Source organism: Sitophilus oryzae, unplaced genomic scaffold, assembly GCF_002938485.1.
Source record: "Sitophilus oryzae breed Bouriz unplaced genomic scaffold, Soryzae_2.0 scaffold_1536_pilon_pilon, whole genome shotgun sequence".
NCBI lineage: Eukaryota > Metazoa > Arthropoda > Insecta > Coleoptera > Curculionidae > Sitophilus > Sitophilus oryzae.
Genome location: NW_022146210.1, coordinates 1,180,118 through 1,193,994, shown reverse-complemented (window position 1 = coordinate 1,193,994; position 13,877 = coordinate 1,180,118). Strand labels below are relative to the sequence as shown.

General features: G+C 34.9%; 1 protein-coding gene across 1 annotated transcript; it reads right to left on the bottom strand.

The window, feature by feature from the left end:
- Positions 1–9,151: 9,151 nt before the first annotated feature.
- LOC115878853 lies at positions 9,152–12,134 on the bottom strand. Its single transcript, XM_030895471.1, has 2 exons — positions 11,880–12,134; positions 9,152–11,625 (listed from the first exon to the last, which is right to left on the bottom strand). Exons 1-2 carry the CDS (start codon positions 11,896–11,898, stop codon positions 9,518–9,520), a joined length of 2,127 nt encoding a protein of 708 aa, XP_030751331.1. The 5' UTR covers positions 11,899–12,134; the 3' UTR covers positions 9,152–9,517.
- Between the last annotated feature and the right edge of the window lie 1,743 nt (positions 12,135–13,877).

Here is a 13,877-nt window from a genome sequence, read left to right as displayed (position 1 = left end):
ACTACTCAGTATCGTATTTAACTAAGTTATACGGTGAGCAAAATATAATAACGTTTAAGAATGTAATTTCATATTATCAATTAGCTGGCCTTCAAGTAAGTTATTCGGAGGATAAAATAATATTTGCAGTTCATTTTCCAATATCGTTAAAAGAGATTTTCGATACATTTCACCTATTCCCTATTCCCATCAATCAATCGATAATTTTACCAAATCAACCTTTCCTTACACTTGGCATGAACCATCTACAATATGAAGAAGAAGAATGCCCAGTTATCGAAGACATCCATATCTGTCAAAATAAACTTCAGCCAACAAACAACGACTGTATATCGACACTAATCAAAGATGCCGAAATCCACTCCTGCCATACAGTAAAAACGTTCATCAAGAACCCAATTATAAAACCAATCAACAACAAATATATCGTCGCAATACCTACTGAAGAACCATTGAAAATTCAGCAGCAGTGTGGTGATGAAAAAGAAAATAAATTTATCAGCGATCCAAGCCTGGTAGAAATCGAACCGAACTGTGAAGTAAATGTATCAAGCTATCAATTCATCAATCAAGGAATGCCCTTTACCTTACCGAAAATCTACGTTGGACCAGAAAACTCAAAAGAAGATCAACCTATCGATATTAAGTCAATAAATATCCATGAAATATCTGAACTTCAGGAAAAAGTTAAATTACTTCAACCTTTTAATGAAGTGATACACCCTGTAGGATGGAGTTTCGCTAGCATTGCCATTACAATTCTGGTCATCGCAATGATTTGTTGGATTACATGGTCTATCTACAAAAAGAAGATAGAAAAAAGAAGCAACCCCGAGAGGAACATCCTGAAAATGATTCGCCACTCCCTCACATTTTCCATTTAAGAAGGGAGGAGTTATGTGAGAGGAAATAGCATGGTTTTCCCACGAAGACGCGAGCGAAACCGAACTTATAAATATAACCAAGCGCATTAAAATTGTCATTCTGTTCTTAACCATTGTATTCATTGTATCTGTTAAACATACTTTATGAAAAATAAAATTTTTTAAAAAAGTATTTTCGTTGTCGAAATCCATAATTTCCATGCTGCCTTCTTTTTTTGGCAATATTTCTCTTCCAGGCGGCCGGATTTATTTTCCTTTTTCTTGTTTTTTTGTCCTAATAGGAATTTCTTCCATACCCTCGAGTCGAATGTCTACTTCAGTGCCTAATTGTTCTTCAGATGTTTCACTTGAAGAACTTGGAACATATTCTGAGTGATCGGGTGAAAATGGTTCAATATCTGAATCCATATTTTCTAATAAAGGTGAACGTGGAGCGCTGGGACCGGGGTAATTAATCTTAAACTAAATCCATTGTTCATTTTAAAGGAAATCTTACCTGTTACATCATTTCCCTGGTTTTCTCCTGATTTTGCCATTTCTGGGGACGAAACAGCATCTATAATGAAAAAAACCAATAGAAAACCATCCAAAGAAAAAACATTGGTATCTTATTACTTGGGACATATTCTGAGTGATCGGGTGCAGGTGGTCCAATATCTGAATTCAAATTTTCTACTAAAGGTGAACGTGGAACGCTGGGACCGGGCTTATTGTCATAAGTAATAATCTCATCTTAAGTTTCTAACCTTTTTCCGTTTATTCTTGAGTGGATAATGTTCCGTAGTTTTCAATCATCGCAATAAATATTTCTTCCCAAGCATTTTTTGTTTTATTGCTATCTTTAAAATCATCTTTGGTTTTATCCCAAATAACGGACCTGTTCTCTACGTTTAGTAGCGTGTAATTATATCAGCGAGTAAACTATCCACAACAAAAGTAGTTTTTGAATTTTAATAAACAGGCAACGTACAACGTCAACTAAACTTCAAGTTTATAAATCATGCCTTACTTACTACAAGAAACTTGGCACATACACACGCCAAGCATTAAAAAAAGGAATTTTATGTAAATAGGTACTTACTAGATTTGATTTTGACGTTCTTGTTGATATAATCTCTTGCAGAAAATTGGCTTTATCAAACCAAACCAATTTGGGTTTATAAATATCATCAACTCCTGTGTCACTTTTTTTCGACTCCTCAATTTTAGCTAATTCCTGACGGTAGGCATCCTTGATACTTTTTATTTTCGCTTTTAGCTGCTTTACTGTCATATCTCCCACTAGATCTTCGGCTTTTAGTTCGTCAGATAATTTTTCAAATGCAGAATCCCTTAGATTTGTATCTAAATAATCCTTTAGTTTTATATTCCATAATATGGGAAAATTTTCATATATTTCCAAAAACTTTGTAATATTATTTGCGTTCCACTTCATCTCGATAAATACAACAACACAACAGGTTCGCAAGCTTGTGACGGCTTGTTACTAGCCACGCGCAATCTTGGTAGCTTTTTTACACGCCGCGCCGCACAGTGTTTTATGACATAGGGACTAGGGGACAAAAATAATTTATTTTGCTATACAGCCGGTGTAATAAGACTATTACTCTATATTTGTCAATCATATTCAAGGGTATCTATACACATAATTCATATTTAAAAAATACAATATTATTAGCAAAAATTTAACTCATAATTAATGAAGTTTTCTATGAGTCGATTAATAAAAGAATTCTGCCCGCGCCATAATTGATTGTATTAATGTTTTATAAATAGTGGTTTCTTACTTTTTATTCACTGAACTGAAATCAACTTAATATATTACATCTGTGTATACTTAACACTAAATAGGTTCATAACAGAGATCAATATAAAAAATGTAGAAATAACAAATTAGTCGAAGGATTCTGCTCCTGCTAATTGATTATATTAATGTTTAATAAATAGTTTTTTCTTACTTTTTTCTTTACTGAACTGAAATCGGACTTAATATATATCTATATTTATGTATACTTAACACTGAATAGGTTTATAACAGAGATCAATATAACAATGTGAGGACCCCCCGTTTTAGAGAGAGAGGTCACTGACGTCGAGTTGCCTTGGTTCGGTTCCTCGGGCGCCATCCCAATGTTTAAAGTGTTTGAGAGAACACTAGTGCCACTACGGGTAGCTTTTATACAGTGGAGATACCAGGGAGTGACGAGATGAAAAGAAAATAAAACACACAATTAACTATAACGTAACACTAGGCTTTTATTTAACTAATCAATTATGTACAAAAATAATCCAGGAAGGTTTACGTCCTCGAATCGTAACCACAGTGAAATAAAATGTATATCTAATGATCCGTAAAGTAAAGTTTACAATAATAAAAATAAAGTAAATATTTAGTACCTCGCAGAACAAAATTTACACTAACAACCGTGTACCTCTAGAGTTTTGATCGACTATTCCCGATATGTAACTCTCTGACTGGTTCTATCCCGTGAATTAAAAACGCGTTCCCGCAATGACGGTCTATAAAATAAAGCGACGCGAGTTCCTAATCGACGTCGAATCTAGTGGCGTCCTAATGAACACGGACACGTAAGTACCGGAGCAACATACTCTACTATGACGCGATTCTCTAAACGGCGGCGACGTCGTTTCGGGCGTCCCGATGGTCGCAGCTAAACATTTCTTGGAACGGCGTCCGTTTTGACAACGTAACACGAACCTCGGATCGGCGTCGACGTTAAAAGCGTCCCGTGATATACAAACGCGAGTCCTGGATCGATCGCAAAATAATCGGCGTCCTGTGGGATAATCACACACGCGAGCCCCGGATAGATCGCGAAATTAACAGCGTCCCGAGGGATATACAAACGCGAGTCCTGGATCGATCGCAAAATAATCGGCGTCCTGTGGGATAATCACACACGCGAGCCCCGGATAGATCGCGAAATTAACAGCGTCCCGAGGGATATACACACACGCGAGCCCTGGATCGATCGCAAAAATAATCGGCGTCCTGTGGGATAATCACACACGCGAGCCTCGGATAGAGCGCGAAATTAACAGCGTCCTGTGGGATATACACACACGCGAGCCCTGGATCATGAAATTAGCGACGTCTCGGCGAGTTGTACGTCGTTTCGAGAAACGCAGGCCGCACACACACCGCCCGGTCAGGACAACCTCGGGATTTCGGCGAGATCCCGTTCAGCGTCACTGATGCAGGGTGTCGTCCGGACGACACACCTAAAAAATACGCGGGCTACAGAACCCGCTTCGGGATTTGGGCGAGGTCCTGTGTTAGCTCCGTGAACATTCGCGACCCGTGCGTTTACTGTACCACCTTGCTCGTTATCTCTCTCACGCTTCTTCTTTCCCCTAACAAAAGAAATCGTTCCTCGCGTCCACGTGATCCGTTCAGCTCCCCTACCTGCTAGAGGACGGTTGGCCCTGAATGAACACAAGTTTTGCCAGCTTTTGCGATAGCGCGTTCTAACTATCTCTGTCTCCCTTTATTCCTACAGAAATCGGTCCTCGCGTCCACGTGATCCGTTCAGTTCCCATACCTGCTAGAGGACGGTTGGCCCTGAACGAATACAAGTTTTTGCCAGCTTTTGCGATCGCGCGTTTTCCTCGCGTCCACGTGATCCGTTCAGCTCCCCTACCTGCTAGAGGACGGTTGGCCCTGAACGAATACAAGTTTTGCCAGCTTTTGCGATCGCGCGTTCTAACTATCTCTGTCTCCCTTTATTCCTACAGAAATCGGTCCTCGCGTCCACGTGATCCGTTCAGCTCCCCTACCTGCTAGAGGACGGTTGACCCTGAACGAATACAAGTTTTTGCCAGCTTTTGCTCTGTCTCCCTTATCCCTGTAACGCGTCAAGGCAGTAAAGTAAACGGTATTAACAATAAAAAGAATACGACCTACTCTCGATCACGTTGGCGGTGGGTGCTTACCTTATACAATACGGCGGCAGGCGGCTGGCAGCAGGACACTTGGCAGGGCACTCCGGACTCGAACCTCACTGGTTCACGTGCGACCACTAACTGCCTCTCTAGTGCTGGTGCGGCCGAGGTACTCGACTACGCTCCCCTCCACTCAACCTGCACTGGTAGGGAGAGCGGCGCAAACGTCTCGGTTTCTCGCACCGAACCACGGCGACCAAAACCGATCAAAACTCTCTTACAAAATGGCAATTAAATATTTAACTTATTTAATTCAACGATAGAAACACTAATGAAGTTCATTACAATAATGAGTTAACAATAAAATACACTGCCTGTCATTATTAAAAGAGAACCAAGTCTCTATTATTCTAGTATAATATTAATACAATATACAGGGTGGCCCAGAAATTTTATGAACTTCATTACAACAAAAATGTAGAAATAACCAATTAGTTGGAATCTTCACTTTCTGATTCATTTTCCACTAAATTAGACAAATCAAGAGGCAGGGATAAATCTGTTCCCTCACCAGTATCAATCACATGAATAATATCATTAATAATCACAATAACCAGTATTAATTATTAGGTATCACATATTAATATCATTTCGGCTAACACTAGGTAACATTATCCTGGTGTTCAGCCAAGTTTTATTATTTTCCACAAAACGCGAGCGAGTTGCTTTCCTTCCACTTTACGGCCATTTTTAAACAAAAATATTTACTTTTCTGCTGAATGAGTTTGTTTAAATTCGTGTCTTAACCATTGGGTATTAAAAGGCTTCACAATTTTTCGGCAACACAAACCATTCCTCAAATAAGACCGATTTTTTATATGAATCTCCCTTCCTAAAAAAAATTAAGAAAAAAGGTGAGGGCAGGTTGGGTCAAATTTGTATTGCGGTTTCGAAAACTACATAGTTTAAAGATTCTTATCAGCCAAAAATCCTGAGGGGGTTATTGGGGGTATTTTTGAAAAGTCGTAATGAAATGTAAAAATATATATTGTTTTCGCATTTTAACAAGCAAAATTCTAGATACAGTGCAATCGCGATAATATGAACACAAAAAATTTTAGGTTGTTCATACTAACGGTAATGTTCATATTATTGAAGGTAGTAAAAATACATAATAAAATACGGATTAATACTTTAAAAATCGTTTAATCGTACATCAAAATCAAGTGCTTAATATCTATGTACATTACATGAAACTAATTATTAGTTCTAAAATATGAAGTTATTTTTGACTGAGTTTGTTTGGCCGAAATGTTAGCTAAAACTGCTTTTTAAGAATGTTTTTTAGAGTTGTAATATCCGATAAATTTATTGCGTTTTGTTTAGCCCATTCTAATGATACTGTAAGGGCCTGGACTGCTTCGCTATGTTTAATTGTAATTATTGGCTGTTCCTCGATTTCAATGTCACTCTCATTTGAATCCATATTTTCAGCTTCTTCCAGGCTCGCTTCTTCTATCACTGAATCCTTGTACCATTCTTCAATCTCTACAGCCCGTGTATTCCGCCTGTTAAAACGTTTAAAAATTACTACATAATATGTATTAATTTATTCTATAGTTAATGATCTAGCGCTTACTTTAGATAAAACCGGTTTTTAAACAAAAATGTACAAATGCAAAACTTACAGGCCCTATAGCGCCTAAAAGTGCTATTGGGTCTCTTATTGGGTCGGCAGCTCGTTCTTCAATTAGCTGTTGTCTTATGCGTGATAGAGGCAAGTCGTCCTCATCTAATGCATCCGTAAAGTCAAGAATGTTTCGCCAACATTTTGAGATTATGTCTGGGTTTAGTTTTTCCCATGCGGCCATTAAATGGTTCACTGCATCCCTTAACGTAGTTTTCTTAAGGGCTTCGCCTACAGTGTCATTTCCAGTAATAATGGAACTAAGAAGACTGTTCCTATAGAAAAGCTTGGTAAGCCTAAGCACATTCTGATCCATTGGCTGAATTAGTGGTGTTACGTTCGGAGGCATGAACATTACAAAGATCATACCATCACTGATTTTAAATCTGCTTCAGGTGGATGAGACGGAGCGTTATCCAAAAGAAGTACCGCCTTTTCTGGTAGATTTTGAGATCTCAGAAAACTTATAACCTAAAAAACCGTTAGTACAAGAAAGTTAGAAATTAGAGGAGAATATTTTTTAAGCTTACCTCTGGAACAAATTACTGAAAAAACCAGTTTTTAAAAAGTTCACCAGTCATCGAGGCGTTCTTAGTGTGCCGGTACACCAAGGGATTATGAAAGTTTTTGAAACATCTCGGATTTTTTGCAGTTCCGATAAGTAATGGTTTTATTTTATGGGACCCTGAGGCATTAGCGCATCCCAGAAATGTAACTCTTCGTTAGTCTATTTTGAGTCCAGGTGCAGTTTTTTCGGTTAGTGATACATATGTTTTATCAGGTAACAATTGCCAATACAACCCAGTTTCATCAGCATTGTACAACTGGTGTTCATTTAATTCATATTTTTCAATCACCATTTTTAGTTTTTCTTTAAATGGATTAATAAGTTCTGGCTGACTTGACAGTTTTTCTCCGGTTATTTTTAAAAATCTTACCCCATACCTTTCTTTAAACCGTTGCAACCACCCATCACTTCCTTTAAAGCTGCTAACTTTTAAACTGGAACTTAAACTCAAAGCTTTTTGCCTTAGCATCTCTCTCCAGAAACTGGTGCATATTTCGTTGTGCAAGGAACCATTTATAAAGCAGTTTTCCATTTCCCGGAAGTTCTCCTTTTTTTTAATGTGCAGTGTTTTTGTTAATTTAGACGCACAACTTGCAACTCTTCGACAATTCTTCTTTTGTTTTTAATTAAACACACTGTTGATTTGGCAATACCGTACTTTTTTGCCAATAGCGTCACGTCTAACCCTTTATCAACATCTTCTAAAAGTTTCGCTTTCTCATGAAGAGAGAGACATTTTGATTTGCCTTCACTTTAAATCCATTTTAAATTATTACAGTTAAAGAGTTACAAACACTTTATAGACTCTGTTTAGGAAACTAGCTATGTTCACCTCTGTTACATAAATAATAATGAATAACCTCTCTAATGAGACACAAAATAGAAAAACAAGATCTAACAAGTTGTTCATATTACCGAGATTTCATGCTGTTCATACTATAGAGTAGTTACCGAAAAATTATTGTGTTCATATTATTGAGTGAACTATATGACTGCGTTCATACTATCGCGATTGCACTGTAACAATATGTATAGAACATAATTTTCATACGAAAATATTAAACCATAAAAGTACATACCTTGGATAATATTATTGCACGAAGAATTATTACCTTGTCATCAACGTCGTGTTGCTGGCCTTATATATATATATATATATATAAGAGTATATATATATATATATAAGTGTTGCTATATATATATATATATAGCAGCATATATATATAGCATATTATATTACAGCATATATATATATATATATATATATATATATAAGTTGTTGTTATATATATATATATATATATATATAATAATATATATAGCAGCAGAGTATATATATATATATATATATATATATATATATATATATATATATATATATATATATATATATATATATATATATATATATAATATATATATATATAGCAGCAGTGAGCAGCAGCAGCAGTTATATATATATATATATATATATATATATATATATATATATATATATATATATATATATATATATATATATATATATATATATATATATATACAAACGTAAAATTATTTCAGCAACAGAATATTTTAGTTATAAGTAGGCTGTAAAAACAAGTGATATTCGGATCGGATTCTGATCGCCATATCAGCTCTGTGTCATTTCTATATTTTGACGTTGTTTTGTGACAGGTAAATTTGTGAATATAATCGTGCAAACAATAGTTAATATGTGTTATTGTGTTGTCCAGTTTAACAAATTTTAACTCTGTAAAAATCTACGTTCAAGAGACTTGAAAAAGACATATACTGTCGAAACGTCGTCACAAAATAAAAAAATAATGAACAAAATCTAGAAAGATCTTATAACCCCAACGACCTAGCCAAGAGTGAAAACAAAAAAAAAAATATATATATATATAGCATATATATATATATATATATATATATATATATATGGTTATATATAAGAGCAGTTAGCAGAAGAAGAGAGCAGTATAGCATATATATATATATATATATATATATATATATATATATATATATATATATATATATATATATATATATATATATATATACAGAACAACCATATGTACTAACTATATGTACAGAACTAACCATATATTTCTAATATAGACCTAATTTGGCTTATAATTTATATACAGTGTGTAACAAAATTTCCAAATCCACCAATACCTACGGTAATAAACTAGATATAATTATTATTATAAAAAAGAAATATTCTGAATGGAAACTTTAATTTTTACTTGCATATCTACCTTGGTAAATTGGTCAAAAGAATTTTAAAAGACAGGTTGAAAGTAGATTTAAGAATAAAATTTAGTAGTGTAAAATTTTTCAAAGTTTTTTTATTCGTATTGTCTTACTTAATCCTAAAATTATTTTTTGCCAGTGTATTGGAATTGTTACAAAGAAGGAAAACAATGAAAAAGGGTAAAATAAATTTTTATCCCTTATTTATTCGCATTATGTGTTTTCTTCCTCTTGGATGTCAGAGTCAGAGTCGTCAGCTTGTTCCACATACATTTGTCCTAAAAATTCGGGTTCTTTTAACATTCCGATGACTACCGCCGAAAACGGTTTCCTCTTTTTTTGTACATCTTTGCGACAAGAAGTAATTACCGGATCGGATGAAACAAGTAGCCAGTTTATGATGTCCGTATTGGTGTTAATTCTCGATGTTTTTCTAGCATGAAATAACCTTAAGTTTTTGTAACTCTTATGACTGGCCTCTAAAACATCTTCGGATAATTGCCCAATAGGCAGAGGAAAAGACCGAATAATATCACTTCCATGGAGCAACAGCTTATGTACTGTAGCACTCATTTTGTACCATCCATAAAGCTGTATACACATTTGAGCGGTTTCAAGACAATAAATCTTAAATTTGTTTTCATTAATATAGTGCCCACTTGAAATCGCACTCAGAATGTTTGCAAATCTGGAAATTAAATCTTTATCGACACCTGTTATTTCCGACACTAACACTGGATTATCAAAAAATTTGCGGGCCGTATTCCCATCATTACTGTTGCCTCCTCCCTGTTTTGGATGGTCTACAACCAATCCCATTTCTGAGTAAAATTGAGAAGTAATTGCTTTCTTTCTATTCTTAACACTTTCTTTTGCCTCTTGGCTTCTTGCCTGCCATTCTTTGTTGTCCATTTTATAAGAAATATGAAGTAGGTACTCGTAGCATCTAAGGTATGCATGCAACACAGATATTCCAAATTTATATGTAGATGAGTCACACGCTATATTTACCATTTTTTCTATATTGTTAATGTCTTTGGGTGTGGCCTTGCATACGTTGCATGCTTGGGATGAGGCCGTGTCCGTAAGCACATTACATGTTTTTCCATCCATCATGGTGCAGACCAAAATATGTTTAAATGCCAGTTCTTTGTTACCTATGAAAATGTTTGTAGGCCGTAAATTATTTGCTTGATTTTCAATCTCCAAGTACTCCTCTTTCATGGTCTCTTTTGTTTCTTTTTTTAGTTTAAAGCTTACGACACGGCAATATCTGGTAGAAGATGGGCTCCGATTCTTCCAAAAAATTTGTTTTCCAGATCTAGATTGAATCGATATTTCTAGAGGTACAATTGTACACAATATAATGTTGGCATCGCCATATTCTGAATGGTTAGCAAAGTTTTGCTTATAAATACTGTGGCCACCGCTACCATCAAGACCCCACTTATAAAAAACATTTATGTTTATGACTTCATCTGGAACATTCTGCAGCAATACTTCTGATTGAATATGTGCTAGCCGACTAATAGTTAAATCCAACAGGTTTTGTAATGGAATTGTCGCCTCTGTCTCTGTGATAAACATACCTGGTGGGTAACATTTTTTTTTTACTTCAGCAATAGCAGGGTATGAAGGATATATATTAGCACCCTTTCTTTTTGCCCCTCTTTGAAGTGTTATGTAGTCGTCTTTAGTTAATCCTAAGTCTACTATAAGTCCGAGTGCTTCTTCCGGGGTATATAGGTCCATAGTAAAGGTTGAAGATGAATCATGGACTTGTTTCATTTTTTTTAATCTTTTTGGTGTTGATGATAAAGCAAGATTTACTACTTTTGCAGCAGTTCTTTTACCACTTTTAACTAAACTGGATTCAACTGCATACGCAAGTTTTTCAGAACACAATTCCGAAACAATAGGCCTGATTTCCCTCTGCTGCGATCTCTTGCATTTTTGACTGAATAACTTTTTCGGTCGTCCCTGTGTCGATGTCGTTGGCGTAGAGACAGTATATTGTAAATTTGGGAAGTTTACCGCTCCTGCTATCCAATAAGTATTTTTTTTCATAAACCTTGCTTCAATGTGATGGCTTTGTTTCCATTTTGTTAAAAGTTTAGACACAAACACTTTTACCACTTCTTTTAACCGATTTTCTGATATTTTGGAAAGTTTATCTATACTCAGTTTGTCCTTAATATAACTAACTAAATGTTCATTGCACTGCGATGATGATTGTTTATAAAAATTAACACTCTTTAAGATTGCAAAAAGTTCATTCCTGCTGACACCAATTTTCTTAAAATTAGGCGCACTCCCACTACCTGCAAACAAATGCAGATATGTTAAAAAAGGATGATTTGGGATAGCTAGATTTTAGTTTATTTATTATACAAAGACAGAGCAACAACATAAACTACAAAAAAATGTGGTACTAAGCGGAACTTTGTTGTAATTCTAACTTAAAATGACGTTTTCCAAAAATTTTCAGAAAATAAATTCATTTGAAATTTGCTTTGAAACCTAGTCTACCAATCAAAAAATAATTGATTACATAAAATAACTTAGTAGTACATACCTGTAGCTATAGGATCCATCTAGAAAAACTACTTAAAATACTTTGAAATCGATACAAATACTAACTGTAACTGTGACATATTCTGACGTAACCAGGTTAGCGTGATAGTCGCGCGAGGCATGTCTGCTTGCAAAGCCGCCTGCGCTTTTATAAATTATCATTCGAAAAAAATATAAACGGATTTAAATGGGGAGTTACTTATAGAATTCTACTAGCTGTGTTTTTTTGTGCTTAGTTTGAATAAAAAAATATGGTTTTGTCGCTGTAAAGTACCTATTTTGCCGTATGTGCGCCGTATTCGGACTAGCGAGATAGTAAACAAGCGCACTAGCGGCGTGTAAACTCGCTCCGTGTTATCGACGCATAAAACGCCGATCGGCGACCGCGTGCTCACCGACGAAATTTTAATTTCGACGGCAGCCGATCGGTTATTTTGCCGTCGCCGCTCTCCTGTAAAAGCATCAATCTAGCCCTGTAGAATTAACATTTTTGTCGGCAAATTCACCGGTCGGCAGATTTGCCGATCGGTTAAAAAACGCCCGTGTGAAAGAGGCCTTAGTGATTTATTAAAATAAAATAATATTGCACGACGGCTAGTCGCTACGCGGTATCATCAAACGGCTTTCTTAGAACTCACGCTGTTTGTAAAAACGCCGAATTGCCGACAAATGCATTCTGCCGACTTTCTACCGTGCCTGCAAATAAATTGAATTTGTTTTTTTTCTGTTTTAATTTATTTTTTAGTTTGAAATATCTGTAAATCACAAGTTATTAACACAATTTTTGCCTTGAAGAGAACGTCTTCAAAATACACTTCCCTTCCACTAAACTTCCCAATTATTTAATTTTTATTTGTAGACTTTTACTAATTATTTGACCCTCCAATTCCATTATGAAAAAAAATATATTATCATTTTTAAATAATAGTGTGACAGTTTTATAGATATTTGACTTCGGAATTTTAATTGTCCTTCTTGGCTACCATTTTAGACCGGTCTCTAATTTTTCTCACTACACGGCTACATTTCTGCTGCCTGAACCCCCTCTATAATAATACATTTTACAAATCCAAATGAATTTTCTGTCAACTTGATTTTTGAAAAGGAGCAGAAATTAGAACAAAAATGAAAATATGGAATATGAAAAAGGAAGTTGATCAGGACCAAATATTCGATTTGTGATTAATCGCATTAAGTAAGGTTTTGTTACATTTAAATAAATTCAGTTCTTATACATAGACATTTATAATATTTCATATTTGCACACATTAATTTTTAGTTTTCAAACTTTGTTTTGAATGCAGACATCAATAAGAAAGATACTGCATTGAAGAATCGTCAAACATCTAAATAGCTGCATGTGCAGTAGAACAAGATAATATAGGAAGGAAGGAAATATTTTGTATAAGCCGCATCAGCTGCTGAGCCATTTAGCGGCATTGATCAAATTTAAGTTAAATAGTGTGTGTGCAGTAGAAGTAGATAATATAGAAATGTTATCGGTGTCGTTTTCATTTATGTATAATAACGCTACTTCTATCAAAGAGTTATCAAAACAACTTTTGTCTTACAGAGAACGTACGTTCAAATAGTACAATTCCATTATGGAAAAATTTAATATTATATTATTTTAAAATAATTGTATCGCAATTTTATCGATATTTCAATCATCTATTTTTTTTTGTAAATGTGTTTCAGATAACTGCCTTTAAAATAAATGTAACTTATATTTTGATTTTTGTTTAATTCTTCTGTTTGAGACATCATCAAGTTCATGCCTTTTGCTTGTAAGGATTTTCTGGGTTGCACAACGCTCTTTCGAAATTTTTAATTGTCCTTCTTTGGCTACCATTTTAGACCGGTCTTCTAATTTTTCTCACTACACGGCTACATTTCTGCTGCCTGAACCCCCTCTATAATAATACATTTTACAAATCCAAATGAATTTTCTGTCAACTTGATTTTGAAAAAGGAGCAGAAATTAGAACAAAAATGAAAA